This window comes from Salminus brasiliensis, chromosome 15, assembly GCF_030463535.1.
Source record: "Salminus brasiliensis chromosome 15, fSalBra1.hap2, whole genome shotgun sequence".
NCBI lineage: Eukaryota > Metazoa > Chordata > Actinopteri > Characiformes > Bryconidae > Salminus > Salminus brasiliensis.
The window spans coordinates 20,131,693-20,157,863 of record NC_132892.1 but is presented as its reverse complement, the minus strand read 5'-3'; the positions used below and the strand labels follow the sequence as shown (position 1 = coordinate 20,157,863).

Here is a 26,171-nt window from a genome sequence, read left to right as displayed (position 1 = left end):
ATGTAAGGCATCAGGGATCCCTGATAAATGAGCTCTGTTAATCGTCTGCCCTTAATTTGCCTTATTCAAAAAGCATGCATTTAAATAAAGAACTGTAATATAGAACAACAGAGTCCCAACTACTGATATGACTCAAAGAAGCCATTTTTGTGTTACATATACAGTATCATTAGCTTAGCGTGTAGTTTTAAGATCTTAACTTTTAGGAGGAGTGCCCATCGCAACGTTCGCTCCACTCTTTAACCGCAATCTTAGTGCTACAATGCTTAATTCTGAGGGATAAAGAAAGGTTGGACCTTGGTCATGTAGAAATAACCCAATCATTTGTTACAGAAAGCCATGAAATAACAGGCCAAACACCAAAAAAACAAAACCCATATGGATCCTTTGAAGAACCTCAATGTAACACACCTTGAGGACCTCACCGCCAACAACACGAGTAACACCTGCATGCCAGATTAAAAACAGTTCGTAATAAAAGTAGGAAGTCGTAGTAAAACTTGAGAGAAAACCAAAAGCAGGGTCAGTGCAGGACAAAGTCTCCGTAACATGGAAGATAAGGCATGAAAACCACCCCTCCCCACCCGCCCCAACCAATATTTGAGAAATGACATCAAAACCTATAGCTAAACTCAACGTAAACAGTTGAGCTCGATCAGATGATCCACTCTACGCCTACTCGCTCGTCTACCTGCATGGCTCCTGCACCCTCCATCTTTATTTGTAAAAGACGGGAAGGATTTGGAGCCACTCTAAGCATTTCTGATTAGGACTTCAACGTTTGCAGTTGGATAAGGGTAGAGAGATGATCTTAGACACAAAGAGAAACTTTTAACCCCGGCGTGGCTCCAAGATGGAGATTTCTGCTTTCAGAAACTGCTCCAGGCTGATAAGGAAGGCCAGAGCAGACCTCATCGGCCAAACAAAGAGGACCTCTATTCGGGCACAGTCACAGACAGTCAGGGGCTTTTTGGTCTTGTGACACCTATTAAGGAGCACAAGCGAGTAGGGAGGGGGTTAAGGAACAAGGAGACACTGAGTGGGGGTTGGGGTTCAAGAGAACAGAGGAGAATATATATATATATATATGTGCAGTGACAGGCCAAGGTTTGGGCACCCACTGGTCAATATTTCTGTTGCTGATGACCAATTTCTTTAATATTCTGAAGATTAAAGACGTTTTAGTTCAAACCTTTAAGGGCAAAACTTTGGGCACTCTGCATGGTCAGTACTTTCATCAAATCATTTCAGCTTTTATGAGAGGTTCCCTATGCCACTGGCTGCAATACAAGTCCAAGAATGATCAACCCACCCCTGTGCTCAACAGTTGGAGAGGTGACCTTTGCTCATTGCACTCAAAAAAAAAAAAAAATAAATAAAAAAAGTTCCACAGGACTTGCTTCTAAAACGCATCAGGCTTGTTCAGACGTTCCTCTGAATGTTTTCTTCTGGTGGCTCTTCCATGAAGACCACAGTTTTTACAGTGCACCACCAGTCCAGTCTGCTACAGCTTCCCAGACGGTCTCCTGCAGTGAAACAGGGGTGCTGATCTGCCTTTCTAGCAATCCTCACAAATATTTCCAGGTCTTTGAGAACTGGCTTTAGCTTAATGCTATGTAACACTCTCGTAATCCTAACCATATGAGAGTTCCCTAATACTTATAATAGTGACAATGAAAGAGCCTTCAAGTACTACCTCTGAGTCATGTCGGCAGTGACCATTTAGATGTGACCGTTGAAGGGGTTATAGGAGACTAACCGCCCTTTCTGCCTTATCAGCAATCCATGGCTTTTGTTCCCTCCCTCCTCCACTCGCTCTCTAAGGGTATGCTGGCAACAGACCAGAAAAATGTGACTAGTGCCTTGGTTAAGGTGACACTCAGCTAGCAGCTGAGAGGGTGACACATTCAACAGCTTTACCCTGAAGGGTTTGTGTGGAAAGAGAGTTAACCTTGGATATTGCCTAGCTTCTCCCCGACGTTCTACACAGAGAGCTTAAAACCACACACTCTTGCGTCAAGGGGGGCTCAGAGCCAATACAAATAAATAAAAACAGGGGAGAAAAATAATGATAAAGCAATCCATTCTCAAAGTAAATTTTGTGATGAATTTTATTATAGTTGGCACATTGACACAGCTTGAAAAGTTACAAAAATGGGTTTGAGGGATCTTTAATACAGGCATCAGTTCTATATAAAACCAAGAAGAAGAATTTAAGCAGGCAAAACACACTTTTAGGCTTTTTTAAATAACAATTAGTCTGGTTAAATGGCTCTTCGTTTTTAAGGAAAATCTGCAAATAACCTTAAAAAATATTTGTCCCAGGTTCTAATGTAAAGCAGTTCCACACTGCCGTTACCTTCTGAGAACACTTTTCACTGTTACAGGGCTGTGAATAAGGTTTATGAATGGTGCCTAAAGGATGCCAGACTAGGGCTCTGCTAGAACACTGCGGTAAAAACAAAGGATCGGAACAGGATCAGGCTTGAAACAGCCAATACCAGATTCATTATAATATGCATTAAAAGGATTAGAGTTCCAAAGTTGGGAAATCTACCACAGAAAATTAACACAAGTTAACATTTAATTACAGGAATTAACAGGAATAAAATAGAAATATTCTTAGCTAAAAGGGAGAAACTTATAGTTGGTAAAAAAAAAAATATATAAAAAAAATAAAAAAAAAATTTGTTGACTCAAGGTGGAATCTCAGGCGCTCACTATCTGGTTAAGGTTAATGAGCAATATCATTTCAGACTAGTTTACCAAGGCTAGTAGGCTAGCGAGAGGTTAGCTTATCAATGCTAGCATATCAGGTTTCTGTAACCAAGAATTTATACTTTTCTACATAATTTAATGTTTGATTGTTTATTAAAAGATTAAGCAAGTTCTGCTTGTAACTATGTGTCAGTTATTATTGTATGGATATGCCTTTGTCTGGTGGTGACTTGGGGGGGGGGGGGGGGGTGGGCAGCAAACAAACCACAGTTTATACCCTGATAGTGTATGATATAGTTCCTTTAAATTATCCAGAATTCCCAAGGTTCCCAAACATTCCATGGAAAGTTTACATTTTGCAATATTCCCAAAGTTCCCATGGAAAGTTACCAGTAATTTACTGGAAATGTATTGGAAATATTTTGGAAATATTCCATTTCTTTGCAATCCTAAATAGGATCAGGACAGCCCTACTCTTAAGTTATAGTTTCAGCATCAGAAATTGCAGGGTGTGCCATGACATGCAAGGCAAATTACCTCATACACATGCTTCAACAGAAAACTTTACACCGTTTTCCTTTCCTATGACAGATCTACCATCTACCAGAGGCAGACTACATCTACTAAATATCATTAAGTTTACTCCCATACTCAGAGTACATGGAAATAACACAATGTCAGCCATGCCCCAACAATATTGTGCAGCCGTATATAGAACAGGTGGACAGAGACTATTAGATTATGTTAATGAAGTATTTCGGTATCAGTATTTAAGCCAATGCACATGATTTTAGTTAAAGACGGCTCATGTCTATCAATGTTATCTGACCAATATGGAGAATACTGAACAAAAACAGCCTAAAATAGATCATTTACCAGCTGATCTTAAAGAACCATCAGTAATGTCTGATTATTGAGATACAATAGCAACAATGAAAACGTGATCTCACGCCATCCCTTAAGATCACCTCAGGTCTGCAGCTCTGCTGATATTACAGAACTGTTACAGAAATGGTCTTTAGTCTTTGCCACAAAGCAGGCAGTCCAAATCTGGAAGGGTTACTTGCCCTCTTGGAAGTTGTCTCTCGGGCCCTAATCAAAGCCCTAAACAAGGTTTTCAAAGCTGGTTTCAGAGGGCCGGTGGGTGAGAGCGATGGAAAAAAAGAGCCTCATTTAGATAGAGATCCTAAAGCACCCCGAAAGCTGAGCAAAACAAATCTGCCTGTGGCCCACCACTCCCTCCAGCACACTAACCCACAATTCAGTTTCCACTGAGCTAAATATAGCACTTTAACCACAGCCAGGGTCTGTTAACTGTACAAGTGCTGGATCCATAGTTTGAATTCAAAGGAAGCTGCTTCATCGAAAGGCCATTTCTCCTGCCTTCATTGCTTTCACTATGCCTGGTTACTGTAACTGTGGGGTTCCTGTAGGTCACGTCATCACAACCTTTCAAAAGGGCCGGATGTTGTAGCGACTGTGGCCGAAACTGCAACCTGGCGTGAGACGGGTCCTCAGCTAGAATTAAGTCAAATGCACTGCACACAAACATGCAAGCATGATGAGGGGATACCACAACAGGCTGAACATACTGGCTTCTGCACTGTAGACTACACTCGTATAGCTAAAATAGAACACATCTGTGGTGCTGCATGTTTAAAAAGGCAGCTTAAGAAGGGTCCGGTCTCTGTCTGCAATTATGAGCGGAATAGTGCAAGAATGCGGCTTATGAAAGCTCCTTGAAACCTCCTGAATCCCTAAAATAGACGGCTCGGCCGCAGCCATATGGCCAACATACACAACAAGCCTTAACTCTGCTATAATGAACGGTTCTTAACTCTTTACTTAGCGTGCGACACTTGACAGACCCCCAAGTTTCAGACTGACTTTCAACACTAGGAGTTTCAGATTGTCGCTATTTTCCAAGCGCTGGTTCCATTAGGCCCAGCGAGCTTCCTCCACCACCAACCACAGCTTCCCCTTCCCTGCTCCTCCCTCTGAAAGCGTCTGTGCAGCCTCCGAGCCGGGTGACCCCCTTGCTGAGACATGCCTCATGTCCATATGGCCCTGCCTGGTATTAGACAGCATTAGACAGCTTGCACTAAGAGGATGCCCAGCCGCTGCCAGCAGCACGCCACAGGCACACTTGAAGCTGTGCTCCCACAGCGTATCTGTCTAGTAAGGACTAGCGCTGCAACTTACTTTAACATTTGAATATCCAGAGGAGCTGAGGGAGTGGATATTCTGTTAGCCTTGGGGAAGAAGGAAAGAACAGCAGATACTAACATGGCGTAAGAAATAGTATATGCTTCTTACAGGCCATATGTAATTCTTACTGTACATAAACATGGGGAATTGGTGCATCATACCTTACTGTTAGTTTGCCAGAGGAAACACTGAGGATAGAAATAGTGGGCACTGTTTATGGTCACAAATGGCAGTTACTAGCTAAACCAGATAAAGCACTGACCAGCCATAACATTTAGACCACTGACCGGAGAAGAAACCTTGATTCTCATTATCATCTACATTGGCATCTATCGATGAGAGGATATACTAGGCAGCAAGTGAACGGTCAGTCCTTGAATGTGGCAAGCATAAGAATCTGGCTAGACGACTGGGTCAGAGTATCTCCAAAACATCAGGCAAATACATGGAATTTTTCTGGTATGCAAATGGCCAGCACCTACCAAAAGTGCTCCAAGAAAAAATAACCAGTGAACCGGTGGCTAGGTCATGGATACATAAGGCTCATTGGTGCGACCCATAGGAGGTCCCACCTCATCTCAATTTACGGAACTTGAAGGACCTGCTGCCAACGTCTCGGTGGCAGATACCACAGGACACCTTCAAAGGTCTAATGGTGCTCATGCCTTAAATAGTGAGATCTGCTGACAGCACAAGGAGGACCTACTTAACACTAATCAGAACTACTCATCACCGCATTGTTAGCTCCAAGACGTGGCGAACGGCGCGTACAAGCAACAATGTTGAAGAACGGTTCATTGAACAGTGCAGGTCTTGCCCAGAAGTGTTCAGACACATTTAGAGCAAGGAGGGAGGTTTCTCTTCGTGAGACAGACTGGGAGGCTTCAGACTGCAGAGGCTTTATAGGGGAGCTTGCACGCCCTTGCATCATCTCTCTTGGCTGAACATAAGTCATTAAGGTGGTTAAGTCGGTCCACTTGTGGTATTAAGTGGATCCGTCAGGAGGAATACTGATGCCATTGTCTATTCCAGAGGAGCAGAGGAATCAACTCCAAGTTTTAGTTTGGGTCCTGTAAAGGGGCAGTTTATTGAAAGATCTCGATGGTGTGGTTAACTCCGAACTTATCAGTATATACAATAGATTTGACAGCCGACTCTAATTTGGAAGGGGAGATGCTAGGCTAATGTGACTAACTTATGAACAATCTTTTCTTGGTAAATCTTGATACACTTGCTTCAAAATCCAACTGAACAGAGCTGCCGCACCAGCTAACAGATGCTTGTGTAATTGTGCTCTCTCCGACTCCGGACACTGATGGCAAAGTGCCATGGCTTGGGAATTCGACCCGGTGATCTCTTGGCCATAGTGGTAGCGCATTAGACCACTGGATCACTCTGAGACAAATTGATAAATTGCTATACTTTTAATGTGCTCATTTTATTTAGAATTTTAAAATATATATAAAGTTAAAACAAGCTAATTTTTATTATCATGGAAAATGGTAGCTTGGTAGGTCAACACTACACATTACACAAATATGGACAACAAAAATTTGATCTATTTGCAAAAGAGAGATATATTTGTTAGATGGCAACCCAGGACACAACTATTAAACCAGAGAAGAAAACCAACTTACAGTAGAAACAGCAAACTGTCAACTCCTCCACAAAGCCCCTAACCGCAAAGACGATGGCTCAACAAGACCACCAACAGTACATTTCTATCAGTAAGCCTCAAGGGGTAAAACTCGGAGCTCTTTGATCTGATGCCAGAAGGCACAAAAATGGCAACAGGGCGAGACAGGAAAAGGTTTGACACCGTCCCATATGCCATATTGGCAACTAGCTTCAACGGAGAGGGGTTTTAAAATTAAAATTAAATAAATAAATAAATAAATAAATAAAAACCACCACACCACAATTAGGCTCCTTCTTCCAGCCTCTGGGTTGCCATGTGACTCGCCCGTCGCTGCACAGTGCGGGCCAAGTACAGCAGGCGACTGGACCAATTCATTAGTTGCTATGGGACCAAACAAGTCAACAGTGGCCAAGAGGGTTTGTCACATACAGCATAGACTGGGGGTGCTAAACACTGTGCGTGGCCAGCGCCCAAAGCAGCCCACACAAAAGCCAAAGCGTGGTTCTATGGGAGAAAGAACAAGGCCAGTATATTGTGCTACACATGCGCTTGTTTGGACGTCCAAAGAGAGAGTCGTATGATGTCGAAGCGGACTGCCAGACCGCCATAGCCGCTTACCGCTAAACACAAACACCCACACAAGGGGCCTGTAGGGGAGATTCTGCGACTGGAAAGATGGCGTGACAACGCAGAGAATAACTCTCAGGGAGGCCAGTTGTTTGGGCCCACATGTTGGGTTTTGCTGACCTCAAAAAAAAAAAAGCAGGGCATCTGCCGCAGAGCGCGTTTTCGTTGTTGCAAAGGCATATACACCATTAAATGAATGAAATCAGGCCAATTATGCTCTACTGCAGTGCTCCCAAACCCTGAACCTGGAGGATCCCCTGCTCTGCGCAGGTCAATGTTTGCCCTGCTCCTAACACACCTGATCCAGCTAATGAGCTAATTAACAAGTCCTTCTGCTCTGAAGGTGGCATGTTCGAGCAGGAAAACACCAAAATGAGCAGGGCAAGCGGTCCTCCAGGACCAGGGTTGGGAACCACGGCTCTACAGGACATATGTTTTTTATTAACTTTCTCTTAGTATTAATATCCATTCTTATCTACTTTGATTTGTATTTTATCTGTTTGTATTATCTGCAATATTTTATCATATTTTCCTTTTATTTTATATTAAATATTTAATTGTATTTTTATGCTTTCTCTTTATTCCATCCTTATTCCATTCTATTCCACTTGTGATGCACCTTGAATTTCAATTTTATTTGTCTGAAGGCGCTATATAAATAAATTAATTGATGGATCGATTGATTGATGGGGTCGAGATTCAAGCTCACGGCCTCGATTCAGATTTGGGGTGTTTCTACTTTGTTGATTTATTTAATGCTCTCTCACCATTGAAAACATGGGTGAAGATATGCTAGTTCTGATATAAATGAATCCACTATAAATCCAATATTATAATTATATTACGCACTGCATTACTTACTTATGCACATTACTGACGGCTTTTTTGAGAGCCCAATTCCCGACTGAATCAGCATCTCCTTCTCCTCAGAAAGCCCATTTTCCCACTGAAAAATAAACCAACGTCCAAAAAGCTGACGATCTCATGGAGTGCCTTCACAGCCGATGACGAGCGAGTCCCAGAGTGCACAGACATCGTGTGTGTGTGTGTGTGTGTGTGTGTGTGTGTGTGTGTACTCTGCTCGACCCTGAGCACTGGCATTGAAACCTGGCACTGTGACAGGAGGTGAGATTGCCCTATGACGGAATTCATCCCCCTCTGTCCAGCATACCCCACGCCGAGCAGAAGTGGGCTGAGCTATACAGGGCAGCCCTCTAATACTGCAACCCCCAGCTCTCTGAGAAATGCCCACACAAAGTCAGCAGGAATGTGGCAAGAAAGACCAGGTGCTGGACTGTGGATGCTGTGCCTCATAGGTTTCCAGGAAGCCCTGGATTAGACTCCACTTCAGAGGACGGGCGGCTGGTCAAACAAGGCCAAGAAGCGTCGATAAAGCAAAAGGCAGTGAAACTGGACGAAAGTAAAGGGGTTTAAAAGGACGGAGGACAGAAAATGTTCGCACCAACTCTCTGGACTCGTTTACAGGGAGCACAGCAAAGTGCAGGTCATGAGGGGGGGTGGGGGGGGTGGGAACGGCCAGAAAACTCCGCAACAAAGGAATGCAAGAGATCTACCATACAACAGCCATATATAGTCAAATGAGGCATTGTTCCCTCCTCCTCTCCAATACACAGCATCTCCCAATAACTTCGGCCTCATTCTTCACTTGGAGGCGGTTTTAGAGAGGGTAGAGCAGGGCCACCTGAGGATTTCCATTCCTAAACGCCAGCTGGCACAGGACCAGCGCGATAAAACTCATGGATTCCAAAGCTTTGCATAGAAGCTGCCCATCCTCCACAGTGGTTAAGCGGTTCAGACAGCAGAGCAGACAGTACCAGTTCTGCCCGCTATGGATACTGTGCACAAAAGGGCAGCTATACAACAATGCTAGGACAAAACTGATGACTAAACAGAAATCATACAGGTACCAATGAGCAACATAAGAAACCAGTGCTTTACAATAAACATACAGTGAAGGACTTCAATTAAACACCATATCGAGTTCAGGAGTCGATGGTGTGGGGATAGTCTATTATCCTACGAGAGCCCAGAGCTGGGGGAGTATAGTCCACAAGATGTTGGAAATGCTGGGATTCTGGTCCACACTGACAATTCCTGCAGATTTCTCAGGAGCACGGTCATGCTGAAAATCTCCCGTTCTACCACACCCCAAATGCAATCTACTGATTCAGATCCAGCTCACCGTCGTGTTCATGAAACCAGTTTGTGAGACTTCTGCTTTGTGATATGATGAGTACGGTCTTACTGGAAGCACAGTCAGAAACAATACTCGAAAAGGCTGTGGCATTCGAGCCGTGACGGACAATCCAGAAAACCTTCTTCACGCCATCACACCACTTCCACCAGCCTGGACTCTTGGCACAAGGTAGGTTGAATCCTTGGATTCAAGATGTTGGCGCAAAGTCCAACCTTTCCAGGATTCACCAGACCAGGCTACGTTTCTCCAGTCCAGTTTTGGTGAGCCTGTGTCCACTGCAGCCTCAGCTCTCTGTTCTTGGCTGACAGAAGTGGAAACTGGAGTGGTCTTTTGTTGTTGTAGCCCACCTGTCTCAGGGTCAGACACTGGGTGTTTAGGACTGTACATATGTATAGTATTATACACTACTGCATCTCTAGTGTCACTCTTTGGGTTCGCCCACTGTATTGCCAATTTATTATTAGGGATAAACGCCCTTAACATTAAACCAAGTGTGCCAATCCTGAGAAGCCCATTTTAGAAGCACCCAGTCCTGCACAAGCTACACCTGGATTAAACTACTGCAGCCGTAGAGGAAATAACCAATGTCAATTTAAGGAAGTGTCTTTTACAGAAGGGGAAGTAATACATGGATGCGGTTAAAGCAGCGTGCACATTCACTAGTGGTCAAACGCTGTGGCTAGCAATGGCATCGCACAAACAGCCCTGCACTTTACAGCCTTGCATCACAATGGGTAGCAAGATCATGGGAGAAAAAAAAAAAAAAAGAAAAAAAAAAAAAAAAGACACCCTACAGTGTCCACATAAACACTCACTGTCTGTCCTTTTAAAAATAGATCCTCATTGTAGCTGGACATAGAACTATTCCCGGCCCCTCTCTATCTCCATCTTTCTCTCCACATGTGATTTGTTGGTTGATATTTGAGTGCCTGTCAGGGGCCCGATTAGATATGGTCCTGCGAGTTCAGAGAAAGTGCAGTCACGCGTTGCTGAAGGGAAAGGTCATCCATTCAAACAGGTAAGTCAACCAGATCAAGCAGTACATCACTGCAGGCTGCTCGGGCCTTGCTTGGAGACGGCGAGCCAGAGAACTAACTGTAACAGAGCCTAATTATTCCTTAACATCTAACCTGAGAAAGTGATCGAAAGGAGGCAAAAGCACAGCATAGCTGTTATGGCTAAGGCCAAGTCCAACACTGCCAATTTTCCGGTCATCTGTGGGTTAATGTACCCTCTGATGTACACAGGTTGGAGCAAGGCTACGACATACATGTATGACGTGGAGCACCTCAGCGTTCACAATTCAATAACAATAAAAAGCAAAAATACTGCGAAACTGTCGTCTATTAAACTGTTCCCTTCTAGACTACACAAACTGCAAGCCCTAGTCAATCACAGATACAATCAATCCAACAAATAGATCAGCGACTATCTTCATAACCGATGAGTCACTGCTTTACGACAGACAGCTTCCTTTCAACTAAATGACTCACTTGCAACAACCGTGCAAGAAATGTTTAACTGCGGTCAGTCATAAACCTCTATGACAGGACCAGCAGACTTTTGAAACCATCAGTGGAACTGCTGGGATCATTGAGATTAGAAATGATGCAGCTAACAGGAAAACGATTTTTTTACCAGAAGGAGTTTAACTGAATTCAATCAGAAGTTATGTTATTGATAGTCAATGTTCAAAATGCACATATCTGCAACTGCCAAAATCACTTCATTAGGAAGCGTATCTGGCTGGATTAGCATTGCAGAGAAGCAGCGTTTGTTTCTGCAGGGTTCCAAATATCTTACACTGAATAAAACGCTGATGTTTTAATGTAGTAGTCCGGCATCAGCTCTCGCTGGAGTAAAGCGAACTGGCAATCAGCCTAAACACTTGCTGCTGTGCTCACTGCAGCCTCACCTTTCTGTTCATGGCTGACAGAAGCGCCTCAGCTACTGCAGCCCATCTGCCTCAAGGTCCGGCACGTCATCCATTCTGTCTGGTCATCTGAGTTACTGTAGCCTTTGTGCGTGTTCTGAAGAAACGTAAGACTGCTGTGCTGAAAACCAGCCCCATCTGACACAATCACGCCACTAAATCACAGGGCTCACGTCTCTCCCCATTCTGATGGCTGATGTGAACACTACCTGAAGCCAGTCGGTCCATGTCTATATGATTTTAGACACTGCACTGCTGCCACATGACTGCTTGATTAGACAAATGGCATGAATTAGTAAGTGGACAGGTCTTGCTAAAACATTGCTCGTGAGTGTACATCATGAGTTCAGTTAACAGAATCTTTTAAAAAATAAGTCAATAAATACGTTATTTAAATAGTCTTGGCAATTCCCTTGTTAAACTAAGACCATGTCCACATGTATCTAGACATATTTTAAAAAGTGAGGTTTTCTCTCCCTCTTTTTGACAGCATTTCCGTCCACACAGAGAAAACGCTAGCATATATAGGGCAACATGATCTCAGAGACCTCAGAACACCATGAGGACAAAGAAAACACTGGGGTTCAATCCCAAAATACACAGTACTCCCCATGTAGTGTACAATGCAAATCATGAAATAACAGATTCTTCTATTAGTTCTACAGTTACTTATCTAGTTCACCATGTACAGAGTAAGGAGGTATTGGAGATTCAGCCATGAACATGCAGGTGTTGTTCCACCAGCAGTTTTTTCTAAAGCTTCAGCAGACAAAGTTTTCAGTCTCTGTAATTCAGACAGAGCAACCTCCAACAGCGCATTATCGGTACACGGTCACAAACCACTACAAACGTCTATGTATCACTGCAAACACTGGGGTGCTGTCTGAGTGCATTCGTTTCAAACTGTCTTTCTTGCTCTGGCTGAGAAAGGAGCCAGTCTGAACGCAGCACAGCAGAGCAAACAAAAACACCTTTGTAATGAGGCAGTTAGGGCTCCTAGCGACCCGACAACAGCTGCTGCTGCTGCTCAACCAGTTGCAGCCTTATCTATTAGGCCCCGGTTGCTCATTTGTCATTTGGAGAAACGGACAAGCCAACTGTCCAATCAGACGGGTCAACACAGCGTGCGCACTCGCCCAGTTCGGGAGAAAGGAGACTTGTCTCGACGACTGTGATGAACAGCTTAACTGGCAAACTGGCATTCACTGGGGCAGTCCACATGGCAGTGCATCAACCCTATTGACTATTCAACAGCAAGGAAGCCAAAAAAAAAAAAAAAAAAAAAAAAAGAGCCATTAGGAGAAACGTTGCTCAGGAAACACCGACCACATTATCAACAGGCCACATCTTCTCGCTGAATAATTACGCAAGCTGCATCCCTCAAGACATCAAGCCCAAGCATCCCCTTCTCCGCCTACACGAGACGACAAGAAAGGAGCACAGCTCGGCTCTGCAGTTGCACCGTGTCTAAATGCGCTGTGCCTAATTAACGGATAGCTGACGTGACTAATGCGCCACTAAATTATGGTTCTGATGCCGAGGAACGCAACCTAGGAGATGGGATGGGCAGTGAGCGTGTGGTCCTTATCAAGACACACTATAGAACACCAGGCTTGTCTGACCATATCTTGGAATTCATCAGTACTAAAAGAACCCGTCCCACCCTCAAGATATCAGCTTGAGCAAAGCATGGCATGTTGCTTGGTGGCCGACTATGGCGAGCGCAAGTGACGCAGAAGTAGGAGAAGACTGCCTGCTTCTTTCAAATCAGCTCTGTGGGAAAATGGTGGGTTCCCAGCAATGGAAAGTGAGTGGTGGATCGGAGGAGTACTGTGTGTTGGCGCTGTCTGAGATGCTAGCGTTCAGACACTAAAGGCTGTCCCAGCTTTCTCAGCTGATTACATGACACTAAGTAGAGCAAACTATAAACATGGCCTGTTCCAACTCATCATATTTTAGAAAAAAAAATAACAATATCAGACTGAATCAGAAGTACTGTGATAAAAATGATCATGAAGATCATACTAATCTTCCGACGTGACTGGCATTACAAATACATTTACATTACAGAGCGGCAGCAATACACAGACATCCCAAGATGTCAGTTTTATATACACGACATGGAAGTAGGTGCCATTTTTATTTAAATAAATAAAAATAAAGCTAATATATAAAACCAGTCACCTACAGCTGGTCAGTTCATACAGCAGTAGTGTTTTATTTGTTTATTATGCAGCATCTCTCTTTCCGTCGTCCTCTAGTCAGCCCCACATGTAGCAAATGCTGTAGAGTGAATAGTGAAGGAGTTAACGAGTGAACCTCTCAGAACGCAGCTACGATGCATTTTGTATGCTCAAAATGTCATACTGTCCAGCCCCAAATATGCATTATGTAATACATAACATACAGTGAACACATTACTGTATACGCCATATCGCACACTTTAAAAGCCATGGCAGAAATGACCAGCACAGCAGAAGAACAGACAGTGCTTTGGGGGGGGGTGTCAAATAGGAACTGCTTTGTGACATGATGGGCTGCGTTCTTGGCTCGCCAAGAGGCCGTAAATAGAGCAGGACGTACATTGCCCATCCCGCCTTTGATGCAAACAGGCAGATTAACAAAACCCAGGAAAGGAGGAAGATTAACAAAAGCCATGTCATTACGTCTGACGGCTGTATATGCGAGTGCGGTAAAGAAGAGGGGGTGGGGCTGCAGCTCTACTCCGGTCCAAGAAGCCATCTGTTCACATATGGAAGATGGCATGTAGGCAAGTTTTCCATTAGCTAGCAACAATGCATGCGGCCTCGGAAAACAAGCCGGTTAATCAGATCTGTATAGAGCCTATAGAGCGTACTGAGCCTCAATGAATATCATAGCATCAGGCTGCAGATGCACTGAAGTGGTGATACAAGAAGGGCACATGCACTCATTCATCAGACAAACGACAGCAGCAGCATAATTGAATGCAGTAAGTCACCAAGAGGGCCACCAATGGTGTCAGACAGGGTAATGGATGGCAAACTCATATCCTAACAATAATAAGGGCAGCTAGGAAAGCAAAAACAAGGACTACCAAACTCTGAAGACACACTACAGTCTGAAAGCAGACCACATGACTTCACTTCACACCAAGTCTGCTACAGTTGGGGAGGGTGGGAGGGAGGGAAAGGGGGAGGGAGGTGAATTGAGAAGCAATGCAACACAGATGCAACCCCCTTTAGTTGCAACTCCATGAGTCGCTTGCAGGGGAGCAAACAAACGACTGCTTGAGTTCAGGAATTCATATGAAGCCTCATCATCGCAACCACAGAAATGCTCTGTGACATTACATGCTAGTTTACATTTGTTCGGGACAAAGGCACTGTTGAGAGGAAATACAGGGCACATTCTAAAGAGTCTGCAGATCCACTACCAAGACTTCCTCCACAGGGCTGCCATTATCACATGTGCATTTCACTGCACACAAACATTTCACAACTAAAGAGACAATAAAGGTCGCAACCTCCGAGCTACCGGCGCAACATCCCCCACTACGTGCCAAGCTTGAGGTGATTTCCCCGTAGTCAAGTGGGGGTGGGGGTGGTTGGGGGTTGAGAGTCTCTAAACAAGAAAGTCACTTTCAGAGAAACTGATTCTTCCTTACTTGATTATTATAAAAATCAGAAAAACAAGGAAACTGCACATTTTAATTAGAGTGATAAAGCTGCGTTCACATTACAAGCTAGATTCCAACTGGTTGCAAGCGATTCACATCTGGCTGTAGTGTGAAAGTAGTGTAGTGTGTAGTCGGAAAGGACCCACATGCGCACAAACTTATCAGGAAAATAACAATGGCTCGAATCCGATTTGTACCAGACTTGTGCGTTCACACTGCTCCAAAAAAAAAAAAAAAAAAAAAACAAAAAAAAAAAAAAAAAAAAAAACACACAAATAACCAACAGATTACATTAGGACAGTCATGATTCACGCCATAACGTCCGGCCAAGACATCCCCGGAATTAATAACAAACCCAAGACAGTCCTGCGACAAATTTCTTTGGTGAAAAACTGAAAAAGTGTAAAAACGAAAGTAATCAACGCTCAATTACTCGCTGTAGTGACACAAAGGAACATCCAATATCTCTATATTTTTCACCTGCCAGAAGTGAAAAGTCTTAAATCAGGAAGACGATTAATTTTCTATCCCAGTAACATGTTTACACAAGCCCTTCCAGCAGCTTCCCAGGAATCGTTCTAGGCCTCACACATGCTCATATAGCTAACATAGCTCCTCCCATTTCAATATGGTTACATTCCTGCAAAAATGAGCACATGCAGAACCAGATATTTATATATATTGTTAGTGATTAAATTCTTATCATGACATACAATACACTATGTAAGCATATTGAGGATATCGTCAGTGCTACAGGACTAGGGTTAACAGGAGCGGCCACAGCATTATCAGGGACAGTACACACCCTCGACACAGACTCTTCACACTCCTACCATCGGGCAAACGCTACAGGAGTGTGAAGTCCAGGACAGTCAGACCCCTTCCACTCTGAACTGGCTGACCTCCGACATGCACCCATTAATATGAGCCCACTACATATAATATGCTGCACTTGCACAATGCACTTTACACATGCAACTCTACTCTGCACCGCATTCTGTAACTTTCTGCATGTATTTATTTTACTGTATGTATTTATTTTATATATAAATTATATATAACTTTTTTCTCTTTTTATATTGATTTTTATAAGATTGTCAGTAAATGGAGGAAGAATTTCATCACAGTGTAACTGCTTGTTTCTGCTGTGCACATTAAAAGAAAATCTTGAATCTTAAACACTGATTACCCGCAGATTTCTTCACCAATGGTGTAATTAGACCGGTTTAAGATGAAGTGCAGCAGATGCTGAACAATAAAAATAACCGTATTCAGTACATGAGAGTATCTGAATAGTAGTTTTTAAGAATGTGTCACTACTGATGCTTAGTCTATCAAATGTAAATCTTTAAATATCGTGATCAACCAGCCCTAATTAGGCCCCATTCACACACATCTGTGTAATTACTGTGGGGTTTCTGAGAATTTTTCTGTCCACACAAGAACACCCCTCACATAGTTTAAGTCCCAGGCCAAAAAAAAAAGGTTAAAAGCTAAAACAGACCTAAAACCAATACAACAACTTTTCTAACAACTCCGATTTTCTTAATGTGTGTTGATCAAACAGCAAGGCTCCATAACTCGATCTCACACACAGACTCGAGACCTGATTCGGACCTGGAAAAAGGCTGAAATTGGAAGAACCTCGTCTCAAAAACCTTCGTTTTCCGTTTGCGTTTAGTCAGGAGGCAGAAAACACTGCATTTCAAAAGGTGGACTCGGCCTTGTAATACTGAAACAGCATGGTTATCGAGGGCGTGGCTGTGTTACAATAGGGCGTGGTCTGTTATTAGGGGCGTGGTCTCGTCATGCCTCAGCATCAACAGCCACACAGCTAAAACTACAGTGGACACTGGACACCACCCCGGTTTTGCAGTTGGCAGACTAGCTTAGAGCAGGAGGTCGTGATCACGACTGAATACAAAAAATATACATACTGAGAAATGATAGAAACCCGTCTTTATAGAGGACACTTCTGACAAGCCACAGACTAGCACATCCTACAAAACAGGATGTGAGGTCAGCCCCCATGCATGAGCCTCAGGGAAAGGTGCAGGTCTCTTTATTTTTTATTTTTTCCCCCTTAAAGCCAAAGTTGTGGAAACGGAGGGAGCTTCATTGATTGAACTAGAAAATAAAGCCACACATGTGCTTCCAGGGTTCTCCGTCCTGAGTGAACCGAGCCTGGCTGGGGTGCTGCTTCACCAGTTACTGTTTAATGGCACCACACATAGAGGGGGTGGTGGGGGTGGTGTCTGGGGCAGATATGGGGCACTAGTATTATAACATGGGGGGGAGGAGGGGGGGGAGGAGGAGGAGGAGGGGCTTTAGCTAGGCAGGGAAGGGGTTTGGGCACTAGTTAGTTGGCTAGTTCTCTATAGGAGCTGAACTCCTATAGAGCCAGCATAGAAACTTGGGCATCCAAACAAATCACCAGAAGATTAGGACCATTTTTAACAGGGTTAAAGATGTATAGAAATATATAAACAACACAGACCTTGTATACTTGTCCATACGTGCCATTTCCAACCACTTCCACTAATTCAAAGATCCCGGCTGGGTCCTGGAGAGAAAAACAAAAAGGGGGGGGAAGAGGAGACAGAAAGGAAAAGGGTGAAAATGTGAGTTAAAGGATGAACGAGTAGAAATTCAGGCTAAAAGCAGCTGTTGCGCTCAGGGCTTTCTCTCCAAACACAGCATATGAGACAAAGGGAAAACTCCCAACGCCACTTCACACACACACACACACACACACACACACACACACACACACACACACACACAGTGAGAGAGAGAGATACTGTTGAACGCAGCATGCTGTTCAGCCACAGACAAAGACAAAGAAAGCCACCCAAGACTTTCCGAAAAGACACTAGGCTGGACATATCACGCAGAAATGTCCCCCCCCCCCCCAAAACACAGCCGTAGAGAGCCGCAGCCACGGCCGCTTACCCGCAGCGAGGAAAGGTCTATATCCACTAGACTTTTAGCCGGAGAGTCGTTCGCCATCTTCTCGGTAATAAATAGAAAATGTGCTGGTCTTCAGTCTGAGTGCGCACCCCAGCCTCTACCTCTACATCTGCGGACACTCCTCAGGCTGAAAAACGGGCACCAAAAAAAACTCAACCAAGCCAAAAGCTCCCTCATGCGACTTTCCTTCCTCGCTGGGAGAGTGAGAGAGACGCTTAGTCCATGTCCAGGTGGCAGACTTGAGTCCGCACAAACACAGGAAGCCGGCGTGGTGCTGATTCACTGAGCGAGCGAGCGAGGGAGAGAGCGAGGGGGGGAGAGAGAGGGGGGGGAGAGAGAAGGGCAGGGCTTACTAGGCAAAACTGACCGGCAAGCGGGCTAGAAGTGGGAAATGTTGACTGAAGAGCAGCACCGAAGTAGCTATTTGTCAAATTAGTGCTCGAACGACCGAAACGCTCAACGCCCAGAGTGTAATTGTCGAAGAGGGAAAGGAGCAGGCTAAGCTACTCGCGCTCTCATACATGTGCACGTGGGTTTGGCAGCAGGGAGCAGCAGCAGCAGCGGCGGCGGCGGCGGCCCCTAGGTGAAAGGGTTTGGGTGTGGCAATAGGAACCTCCACTTTACAGTAGGCCAATTAATCACTCGATCTCTAAGTGAAACCCGGGTCGAGTCCCAAATGGCTCACTGCTCCCTAAGTAGGGCACTACAAACCCTCGGTGATGTCACAATGGCGCCCACGCCCTAGTACTGGTAGTACTAATAGCAGGTCACTACATGTAGCCTTCACGCCTTCACTGAGGAGCCGTTTTTTGGTATTCGGCTCTAGTGGATAACTCAATTATATATATATATATATATATATATATATATATATATATATATATATATATATATATATATATAATTAATAATTGTTATAATAAAACTATAATAATTAATAATAACAATTAATAGTTGTTTGTAATAATATAAAAAAATATATATATATATTTCTATATATTTCTTTATATGTTTATGCTTATCTGGCATAGCAGCATAACTACTTGCTTCTCTGTACCATACAATGTAAACACAGTACAGGTACAGTACAATTTTCCACAAAACACTTGTATCTCCATGTTGTTCACTTTTTGACATATCTTAAACCTGGCAGTTGTTCTTTAAATTGCGGCAAAATTTCATGATGAATAAAATTAAAGTAAAGAAAAATTAGTAAAGTTGTTGTTACGGGGATACAAGGTTTTTCCTTGACAGCGACGATATGCTGGAGAGACATTCATTATAGTTAGCTGATAATAAGTATTTTTCCAAGGACAGGCCTTATAAGTAGGTGCTAAACTGTGTTACACGGAGGTGGTAGTTTCCTACTTATAGTGACTGATGACAGTCTAATAACAGTGCGTGCATTACTATTATGGGAGGCATGCGACTTACATTGCACTGGTTTACTTTTGTCGGTACTTCCAACAAAAGCTCACAGCTTCCTTTTTAGAATGTTTATAATAATTCCCAACAGATGAAGTGAGTAACAGTGAGTAACATTATCTAGTTACAATGTCGCCTGTCAAGGGGTGAGGTGTACATTTTAGGCAGCAACTGAACAGTTGACATATTGAAAGCAGGAAAAATAGGCAAGCATCAGAATCTGAGGCACTCTGACAAGGACCAAATTGCGATAGCCGGACGACTGGGACAGAAACTTGGTCTTGTGGGGGTGTTCTCGGTACGCAGTGGTGAATACCTACCAAAAATGGTCCAAGGAAGGGTAACAGATGAACCGGCAACAGGGCCATGAGCGCCCAAGGCTCACTGATTTGATCCATGGAGGCCCAACCCACCTCACAACTCACAGAACTGAAAGGATCTGCTGCTAATGTCTTGGTGCCTGGTTCCACAGGACACCTTAGAAGGTATTGTGGAGACCATGTTATGGCGGATCTGTGTAAAAGCCTATATCCTTGAAGACGGCCAGAACTTCAGTGTGAATGGGTGGATATATGTAAATGTGCTGGGTTTTGTGACAAACAAATTATAACTGGCAGCATTATGGGCTGTAGAGTACACTGGGACTGTCCGTGATGTGGGCCCTTTAACACATGTCTAATATTTAGGGGCTTATTCTCAGGATAGCTTGTGATAGGCCACTACCCCGCATTTTAGAAAGGGCCTAAGAGAAAGCCAGTCAATTCTCCACCCTTTTTAGTGAGGGAGTCCCTGCGGAGTAAAGCTCCAACCAGCAACCTCTTCTTCCTATTGGCCACTTCCTGCCTTAGTCATTAGTGCTGAGCTGATTGTGTCCCTGAGCGCCTGGGGGGGGGGGCAGTTTGCCAAAAGACAGAGTCAGCATGAATCTTGGTCTACTTCCCAGATGGCTATTGCCTTAACTAGCGTATGGGGTGAAGAGCTTTCAGGGCAGGGAGGCGGTTTACTTAGGCGAGGCGAGATTAGCCACAAATGCTTCAAGATGCACTATATGCTCATAAGCCTATAGACACCTGCTCTGAAATCAGGGATTTTAAAAGGAGCTTCTGCTTTTGGCTGTGCTCTTATGTGGAGATTAGACAAGCCGTGTCAGCAATGGCTGTTTGGTAAAAACTGAACGAATATGATTGATCACTTACCCTCAGATACATTCATTTTAAGCATATAAGTTGGAAGCCCCTTGGAACCCAAATCTGAGTTTTCCTGAGTTTTCCTGTATCTGGCTCCTCAGGGCCCCCAGGGTAAATGTATAAATGATGTCTTATGAAAATCCTCCCAAAGTCTAATAAATGTCTCAATGTGAAATAGGTGGTCCTAAAAGTGGGTCCGGCTTATGTTGCCATTCCACTGACCAATCACAAGGCTAACCTGGCTCTGAGCAACCTGGAGAGCTAAAGCTAAAGTTTATGCTAAAGCTCGAGCCGTGACTGGGGTAGTGGTAGCTGGGACGACGGGGCATGCGAGGCAGCCGCTCCCCCCGTTGCAGCTCATGCTGGTATCTATGGGTTGGTAACTCAGTTACAGATATGAGACCTTGGTAAACCCTAAAGATCCATGGCATTACAAACCGAAGTCCAAAGTAAAAAGCTACTGTGTGTGTTTATTTACCTTTATTAGAACATTAAGACCATGCCCAGACTGTTCTCAAAGAGAACTTACTGAACGCTTCACTCAACACCCAGGTTTAGTATTATACAAAAATATTCAGTATATCAAATTGTGTTCCCTGGGCCTTTAAGATTTGAGCACGTGTTGACAGAGTTGAGATTGGTGACCGTCCAAATAAAAGTCCAGTGTTTGCATGAAAAGCTAAGCAGAAAGATTGATTTGAAACACCTTTTTCATGCTAATTAGAACCATTTTTTCCCCACCAACGCGAAGAACCTTTTAACCACGCAAAGAACCATTTACGTATCCAGATGGTTCTTTGAGTCATCATGGTCAGACATAAATCCAATGTTTTATCAAAGGAACTATTATCAACCCCTTTTAAGTGTGGGATTTACTAAAGAGGGTAGCTAGACATTTTTGGACATATACAGAATAAAGACTCAAGTTTTCCAGGGAACAGCTAGACAAAGGCCAGGGCACCTGGAACAGTGTGCTTTGGGCTGGTGAACCTTGAGTCTAGCCTTGATATCTTCTTTGTTTAGTAATTTGACAGTAACAGTTTCCTCCTTGAACACCTCCCATAAACATTCGGTTTCTCTTTTGGGGGTAGATGCTGTATTTTAACTTCAGCTGTGGCAGGAGCTACCTGTAGATCCTATTATGACATTTTAGGATGGTTGGAGACGTCTTTATGCATGTTGCGGTCTGCTGTTGGACTGAACTTGCTAGGACGGCCTGATCTGGACATGTTGGACAGTGTAACGGCTGATGTTTTTAAATCCCTTCACAGACTCATATGAACCTACAACCTTATTCTCTCTTATTCTATAAGAGAGCCTTACCAATCAAGAGCAAACCAAACTAAATGTCTGAGGTTTAAATAAGACGGGCTCCTCCAGAATCACCTCTAATGGTGGTCTAATCATCTGCTGATGGGCTACACGAGATTCTAATGTTAGGCATTTGAAGTAGTAATAACTGTGGGGTGTCATAACTTTTGCTTTTCTATTAATTACATTTTCTAAATGATTTATTAACAAGATTTCTTCAGTTTTATTGGTTTACCTTCACCCCAATGTTGTTTAAATGAAGATTAAATGTCCAGATGTCCAGTTTATTACCATACCTTGTCATGGTTTGGGCTCTCCAACACAGAATCCACTAGGAATTCTTTATTGTATCAGAGGGCACCTGAGAAAAATGTGAGACCATCTGTCTAAAAACTAAAGCTAAAACGTCACACAGCTGAAAGAATTTTGCATGGAGGAGTGGGAACACTTTCTTCTAGTTGATGTCAGAGACTAGTTGATCATTATAGGAAATGTCTAACTGAAGCTATTTTAGCCTTCATAGGGTGTCAGGCAATTATTAAAAGACAATTGCATTTCTATTAATAATATTTTACATTTTCTTTTTTATTTCTTTAGTTTTTATATTACCCCCATACCCCATAGTGTTCAGGATAAGATTAAATGTCCATATGTTTCATTATATTAAACAAAGACAAAGGTTTTAATGGGTCACATAACATGACTGTGTGTAGGTGAAGGCCAATATCAGCTGATATATGTATCAGAAATATGAACAACAAATTCCATGGCCCACATATAGCGTTATAGCATGGTTGGTGTGGCGCAACATATAACACCACTCCCTACCAGTGAGCTACCACACCACATGGAAGACTGGGGTTTGATTCCTGGTCTGGGTGACTATGCTGTGCTACACCAATAAGAGTCCTTGAGACTCCTAACACTACATTGGCCCAACGCTGTAATATGAGTTACCTTGTAAGTTGCTCTGAAAAAGAGCATCAGCTAAATGTCATAAATGTAAACAGCATGATACCTTATTGTAACCATTATGTATTTATGCATATTATGTAGTCAAACACTTCTAAGGCTAGTTGGACAGAAATTTGATCTCTGTGTGGGACAAAACATGCAAATTCACTTGTTTCATGGCAATTATTACTGGTGGGTTGTACTGGGAGAGGATGTGGATGTTGAATGTGTCTTGGACTGCATGTGTTTACACTGCTATAACAATATGTGTCTCAAGTGTGCCTCAGACCATTTCCTGAAGTGGTTTGAGGGATCAGATTTATATCTGGTTTAAATGAGTCTTGGGTGCATCTACACTCGCATATATCAAGATATAAGTGACCAGGTGTAAACGGGGTCTAAGAGTATGCATCAGCACTGTGCAGATCCTCGTTTGGGCATGATGGCTGCCTTACATCACTTTGTCATGTTTTCATAACGTTTTCTTAAAAATGATCTAAATTTTCTCAATCTGTTTCCCACAGATTCTTTGCCGCTGTCAACACACCTCCTAGAGCTGGATTACTATAGTCTTCTCCCCATATTTCCCAACACACTCCCACACACTCTGACATCTCATGAACCCTCCCATTGCTCAAGCCACAGCCCACTCCATCAATTGCTGAGCAGAGTGGTATCTTGCATTGTCTTCATTGTCTTGCATTCATGTATACGTATGAATGGGATAACACTGATGTTTCTCCTGACTTTATTTGAACCTTTTGACTCTTGATTATTTTTATGAATATAGATAACGGTTTGTTGCACACTAAGGCATTGTTGCTGTTGAGTATCAGACAGAAATACGACAGCCTAAGCTTCAGCCATACGAAATCTAGATGTGTTGTGTAGAGGACTGTACCTACAGTTAACTTCAACAGCAGGTTCTACATAATTCAAAGGCTGAGATGTGAACAAAGCCATTCAGAATGCTGATAGGAACCAGAACTACCAAAAATGAAGAAAAAAATGTGAGTTTCTGTGTAATAAATCATTACTGTTATGCAAACAAAACCTGGTATCTCCAAAATGGCAGCTATAAGACAGAAGGAAAACCCATTGTTGAATAGAACTTTCAAGTTTACATCATTTTGGAGTATTTCTATTGCTCCGACAAAGATACAAGGTTTTTGCGTGATAGTGATGATATTAAAATTTTGCCTCACAGCACCCTGTGGGCCTTATTTTAGCAATCTTAAGGAGAGCCGTCCACAGCGCAGTTTGATTTAGGGCATGTCAGTGTGTCTTTGCTATCGTAATGGCGGAAAAAGGCATATACTAAGTCTCTTAAGTAATCATGGGAGTGTTTTGGGTGTAAGGTGCAGTAAACCAATCAGCGTGTCTCTTGCCATTCCCTTTAAGAGCCAGGTGTGCTCTGACTTTGGTGGATTGCTATTTCAGTGGCGTAAAGCGGGGGTGTACGCGCATTGGGCACGCGCCTGTGTTGACAATTCACTGCCAAGACAGCAACGAACGACTGACTGTTGACGTCTGTCTAAGTTGTGGTCAGTCAGTGGAGCCCCTGTGTTTTTCGTTGCCAAGATAGCAGTAAGCCAGAAATTGACCTTAACACACCTCATTTCAAAACCACCACGCCCATCAGCGTAGATATATTCTCAAGCACCTTCGCTATTTAAACGATGCAGGCGGAAGGAAAGACTGTTGGCGGGGTGCAAGATAGCAATGAGCATCACAACACGCCTTGCGCAGTGTGTAAAATAGGGCCTTACATGTTCATCTGCCATGGATTACAAAAAAAAAGATCTTATCACTACATTTACATGTAGGGCCCTATATCACTATATCACATGTAGAGCCCTATATCACTATATCACATGTAGAGCCCTATATCACTATATCACATGTAGAGCCCTATATCACTATATCACATGTAGGGCCCTATATCACTATATCACATGTAGAGCCCTATATCACTATATCACATGTAGAGCCCTATATCACTATATCACATGTAGAGCCCTATATCACTATATCACATGTAGGGCCCTATATCACTATATCACATGTAGAGCCCTATATCACTATATCACATGTAGGGCCCTATATCACTATATCACATGTAGGGCCCTATATCACTATATCATATGTAGGGCCCTATATCACATGTAGAGCCCTATATCACTATATCACATGTAGGGCCCTATATCACTATATCACATGTAGGACCCTATATCACTATATCACATGTAGGGCCCTATATCACTATATCACATGTAGGGCCCTATATCACTATATCACATGTAGGGCCCTATATCACTATATCACATGTAGAGCCCTATATCACATGTAGAGCCCTATATCACTATATCACATGTAGAGCCCTATATCACTATATCACATGATGGGCCCTATATCACTATATCACATGTAGAGCCCTATATCACTATATCACATGTAGGGCCCTATATCACTATATCACATGTAGGGCCCTATATCACTATATCACATGTAGGGCCCTATATCACTATATCACATGTAGGGCCCTATATCACTATATCACATGTAGGGCCCTATATCACTATATCACATGTAGAGCCCTATATCACTATATCACATGTAGAGCCCTATATCACTATATCACATGTAGAGCCCTATATCACTATATCACATGTAGAGCCCTATATCACTATATCACATGTAGAGCCCTATATCACTATATCACATGTAGGGCCCTATATCACTATATCACATGTAGAGCCCTATATCACTATATCACATGTAGGGCCCTATATCACTAAATGTAGTGATAAGACTATCATAAAACAATGCAGCAGACTTATTTTTTTATGTTACAGCTTTTTTGTGCAGTTTTTCAGATGTCTGGTACACCTATCCACTACGCCTCTCCAAAATGGAGCATTTCACATAAAAAAACTCGGAATGTCTGAATTACTGTTTACATTTTAACCGCTGAATTTTTCAGTTAAAAATTTGAACAGTTGGTGGATTTGCCCTTCAAGAGAACAATGGGTGCAAAAGGAAAGAAAAAGCAAACCCACGCATTACTGATCTCAGACGAAGGCCAAAGGAACATCAACAACAAACAGTGTAATTCTCCTCCAGACGCACACCTCCGTAATCAGCCACAAAAAGAGCTGCGCTCCTCTCAGCAGGCAAAGCCTGACAGTTACACAACAGAATTCAGCAGAGCCTTACATGACTCACCAACTGACGGACAGGACAGACCGGTCTGGCTAGGCCCGGGGAAAGGAGGGATGTGTGCATGTTTTTGTGCATGTGTGTGTGTGTGTGTGTGTGTGTGT

The 26,171-nt window shown here is 43.2% G+C and overlaps 1 protein-coding gene across 7 annotated transcripts in view; it reads right to left on the bottom strand.

Annotated features, from left to right (window-relative positions):
- LOC140535938 (mitogen-activated protein kinase kinase kinase kinase 4-like) overlaps nt 1–18,245 on the bottom strand; it is an 82,432-nt gene extending 64,187 nt beyond the window's left edge. For all 7 annotated transcript variants that reach the window (XM_072657514.1, XM_072657508.1, XM_072657509.1 and 4 more), the window contains exons 1-2: nt 17,954–18,245; nt 17,499–17,564 (exon numbers count right to left, since the gene is read on the bottom strand). In XM_072657514.1, the coding sequence (XP_072513615.1) occupies nt 17,499–17,564; nt 17,954–18,010 (123 nt within the window). In that variant the 5' untranslated portion in view covers nt 18,011–18,245. The remainder of the gene's footprint in view (nt 1–17,498; nt 17,565–17,953) is intronic.
- Between the last annotated feature and the right edge of the window lie 7,926 nt (nt 18,246–26,171).